We start from the raw sequence: 4,779 nt of genomic DNA, 5'->3' as shown, positions 1-4,779 counted from the left end.
TACTACTATATACTATATATTTATGTGGAACAGAGAAAATCTAACTTGTACTAATTTTAGCTCCAAACAATATTAAGCAAATGCAAAACCACTTTTAATTAGAAAAAAGATAGGATGCGGCAAAAATGCTACTGCTAAAAGCTTCACTTGTAGTGATGCAGCTAAATATACATTTCCAATTTATACATCCACGCATTCACTAGATACCGATACACTCATTATCACAAATCCCTAAAAAATAATTTTTAAACATTATAATATTTTTAAATTCACTGATTTTTTAAAAATAGTGCACAAAGTGTAATTTCGACGTAATTTCCTGTTTTTAGATATTACAACTAACGCAACGTTGCATTTCCGAACTTCGAAGACAGCTGCCAGCTTTGTCGAAACGGGTTGCACTCACGACGAATTAATTTTTGATATTCAATAAAGTATGTGATGAATTAGTTAAGAAATAACTTCCGTAATAAGAAATAAAGCAGATTTTTAAAATTTTTCTAATTTACTAAAATTTTTTAACTAATTTTGTTACAAAAACCAGTTCATATAAGTAATTAATAAAAAATAATAATGCTGAAAGTTAATAATGTTCCTTACATTTTTTTAATCTCAAAGTGCTTGCATACAAGTAATAATAATAAACAAAAAATATTATTAAACTTGCTGCTTACATCCGGCAAACAACACATTCTACCGCAGTGTTGTATTCAATGAAAGCACTTCGAACTTTCGGAACATGTCCGAAAATTTGATATGCAGTGACATTCGACATCGAAATTCGAAAATGGGACTTTCCCCGCGCTTTGACAAAGACAAAAAATTTTCCTTTCCATTCCTTATTTTCGTAGTAATGGCAAATATAAAGATATCCCTGCAATTGGCACCCAATAAACCTGCCAGGAAATCCGGTAAGGAATTTTTAAACATTTTAATGCAATTTATGCACCAAATGCGTTTCAAAATGTGTCTTAAACAACGATGTATTGATTAAAAATGAATTTAAGCAGAGTGCTCACCAATTAGAAATTAATTTTTATTAGTTTATCAATGAGTTGTTTAAGACATAACCTCAGTTTTGGATATTTATTGACAGTGTTCTATTTACAATGTTGCTTAATTATATATTAATGGTTTTACAGCTAAACCTGCTGCAGCTTGGAGGGCCGCCACAGCCAAGAAACGCGCTACCGCAGCTGGGCGTGTGAAGAAGCGAGTCGCAAAGAAGCCTGCCGCTGCCAAAAAGGTTGCCACCAAGGCTAAGCCAAAGGCTAAGGTTGCCACCAAGACTAAGCCAAAGGCTACGGTGTCTACCAAAGCTAAGCCAAAGGCTCAGGTTGCCAAGAGGGCTGCGGCTTCCGCCAAAAACAGTGCCACGTTTAGCTCAACGTCTTTTAAAGCCATGATTTTATGTAAACATAATAAGCTTTCATTGAAGAATACAACAAAAAGATAAGTTTAACGGCACTTGTGTAGCAATTTATTCTGCGATAACTACAATTTTTAAGTAATTTTTTTGCACAAAATTTTGACACAGCCATTTCGTTGGCTTAATTAAGGCTTTTAGGGCACTCGTTACCTCCCAAGCCTCTTGTCATATTTCATAGAGTTTCATAGAGCTTATCATACTGCGACGACGCGAAGGCATACAATTTTATCCAACTTATAGAACACAATTTCTTGGATTTAGAACTGAACATGAGAACTGCGCGCACAACGGCAGCTACTTTATTGTAAAAGAAATCAGCAGCACTACAGGAATTACATGAATTTTCGAAAATAGTCAATAAGCGATACTCAACTGTGTCTAACTCAGTTCGGTTTGTTTATGTCTAGCACAAATGATGCTGCGTTTTGGCATTCCACATCGCTCAAGTTCAAGTAATTACCTCATTTGCGATTTCTTAAAGATCGCTGGGACGCGCTTAACGCATAGCTTTAGTCTCTCCGAAACGCCATCGAAACACAACGTTACTTGTAATTGTTGTAAGTACAATACGATTATTACTCCATTATCTAATTATTATTATTATACTTGCCTACAGTTTTGTCCCTTATGACCATGTATAGTTTTTTTTTAAGATTTATTCAATATTCGCAGGTGGGCAGTTATTATAGTCGTTTTTGACATGTCCAAACCGGAAACGCTGAATTCAGCAACTAAATAGCTCATTTTTGTTTGGCACCAAGTCGCATAAACTGGTAAACACACTTACAAAAATGAAAGATTAAAAAAAACTAGTAAACCAATTTACAATAATTATTTTCCAAAAATCTTAATTCTCAACATTCCTGATTTTTTATATGAAGTTATTTGTTTTTATAAGCTGCTAAGCAAATATCAATCTGGCAACCCTTCTCGTGCTCAGCTGTGAGATTTCGTGCTCTTGCAAATTTGTTAAATTTATATTTAAAATTTTATTGTGAAAATCTCTGGATTAAGTGATCTGAATCTATATTGTGCTATTAAAGCAATTGAAATTTACTTTAATTGTGTGTTGGCTAATTTTAATTTATTTCGATGAGTCATTTTCAATTTGTTTTTGTTGCCACATTTTTAAATAGTGCAATTGGTAGTGTTAATTTCTATTGCTAACTTAAATTTCTGTCTTATTTTTATTCGTTTTCCAGCTTTTTCACAGCTGTTTGCGAGTTTCTTACTTTTCGTGTGTCACAGTGCATCTCAAACTGCTCGCTACAGTGGTTGTTACCTTGATAACTAATTATTTTTGTTGCATTTATTTGTTATAAATATTTTTGTCACTGCGCTTTTTACTTTTATTATTTACATTTTCCCGAATTGTCTGTAAAAAGCGAGTCGGAACGCTTTGTTTCTTGCTGGCTATCTGACGGGCTTGCCCATCTTAAATGGGCTTGGATTCTATTCTTGATAGTAAGGGCTTGCGCTGGTCTTGCATAAAATGCAGACCGACAGAAATTGAATTTTTTGGAGTCTCTAGACAGGCGCAAGGAAACCCTTACCGAAAAAATGTAGGCATTATAAAAAGTTGTTTCAATCATTTAAATGCCCAAATGATAAGAAGAGAATCCAAAACCTCTTATGTTTTAACGAGTTTTTAGATGAAATGCCGGAGTACCCAAATTAATTTAATCTCAAACAAGTTTGGTAAGTTCTTAGATCTGGTTTACGTTGATAACGCTTCAATATTCTCTGTTGTCCGATGTGATCTTTAATTCTGCCAGAGGAGTCTTATCATTCTGCTTTGGAAATTAATATAGAAATCATAGCCAACTTAGTTCATAATAAAGACCTTTGTTCTCGATTCCACTTTGCGAAAGCTAAGCATTGGGTACGTGGAGGGTTTGGCGCAGAAATCGCGGGCGGCATAAAAGCCGAGTATTGGTCAGTTTCGACGCGAACTGGTTATAAAGTAGTTGACTTCTTTCCACTTGTAGCAGCGCTATCCTATGAGACCGCCTGCAAAGAGGCGATAATTGAGCATCATTTTATGGAAAAATCCGTTGCTGTGCGTTTACAGCGGAAGTCAAACAATGCGATTAGTCACAGAAATGGCAAGATTATACAAATCTCTAAAACAAATCTTAAGTGTTAGATTTTCCGAACTAATACTAATAGTTTGAATAACTCAATGCATTTAGGTATATAAACTTCTTTGCAGATTTTCGTAGCAACCAAGCAGTCAGCAGAGCAGCGAACGCCAAGGAAAGACGTTTATGTTTTTGTTCATAATTTCTAAGTATTTATAGATAAAAAAAATATGATAAAAACTGAAAATATTATATTAAACGATGTAAATAACTTATACTTACTTACTGCTTTAAACGGCATCTGGAATCATATGGTATTCGCTAGGCGACAATTCATGGACTAAAAATCACAACACAACTACACACACAAATCAGAAGCGGCCATTTAAATTTGGTAAATACAAATTTTTGCAAACTCATCATCGAAGAACTGACTGCCAAATATTAAATCGCTTCACAACTTATATATACATACATATACTACTATATACTATATATGTATTTATGTGGAACAGAGAAAATCTAACTTGTACCAATTTTAGCTCCAAACAATATTAAGCAAATGCAAAACCACTTTTAATTAGAAAAAAGATAGGATGCGGCAAAAAAACCAAACTGCTAAAAGCTTCACTTGTAGTGATGAAGCTAATTATACATTTCCAATTTATACATCCACGCATTCACTAGATACCGATACACTCATTATCACAAATCCCTAAAAAATAATTTTTAAACATTATAATATTTTTAAATTCACTGATTTTCAAAAAATAGTGCACAAAGTGTAACTTCGACGGGCTATTTCCTGTTTTTAGATATTACAACTAACGCAACGTTGCATTTCCGAACTTCGAAGACAGCTGCCAGCTTTGTCGAAACGGGTTGCACTCACGACGAATTAATTTTTGATATTCAATAAAGTATGTGATGAATTTGTTGATAAGTAATTCATTATCCATAATAAAAAATAAAACAGATTTTTCTAATTAATCTGAATCATCTAAGAAATCAATAAACAATAATAATGTTGAAAATATACAGTATGTTCTCAATATTATAATGTTCCTTAAATTGTTTAATCTCAAAGTGCTTGTATACAAGTAACAATAATAAAAAAAATATTATTAAACTTGCTGCTTACTTCCAGCAAACAACTCATTCGACCACAGTGTTGTATACAACGAAAGCACTTCGAACTTTCGGAACATGTCCCAAAATTTGACATCCAGTGACATTCGAGATCGAAATTCGAAAATGGGAACTTCCGCC

The 4,779-nt window shown here is 33.6% G+C and overlaps 1 protein-coding gene across 1 annotated transcript; it reads left to right on the top strand.

Moving 5' to 3' along the window:
- Positions 1-789: 789 nt before the first annotated feature.
- On the top strand, positions 790-1,467 carry LOC120777791 (histone H1-like). Its single transcript, XM_040109321.1, has 2 exons — positions 790-911; positions 1,143-1,467. The coding sequence occupies exons 1-2, from the start codon at positions 854-856 to the stop codon at positions 1,454-1,456; spliced, it is 372 nt and encodes a 123-aa protein (XP_039965255.1). The 5' UTR covers positions 790-853; the 3' UTR covers positions 1,457-1,467.
- The last annotated feature ends 3,312 nt before the right edge of the window (positions 1,468-4,779 follow it).

Source organism: Bactrocera tryoni, chromosome 5 (assembly GCF_016617805.1).
Source record: "Bactrocera tryoni isolate S06 chromosome 5, CSIRO_BtryS06_freeze2, whole genome shotgun sequence".
Classification (NCBI taxonomy): Eukaryota; Metazoa; Arthropoda; class Insecta; order Diptera; family Tephritidae; genus Bactrocera; species Bactrocera tryoni.
This window is presented reverse-complemented; position numbering and strand designations above follow the sequence as displayed.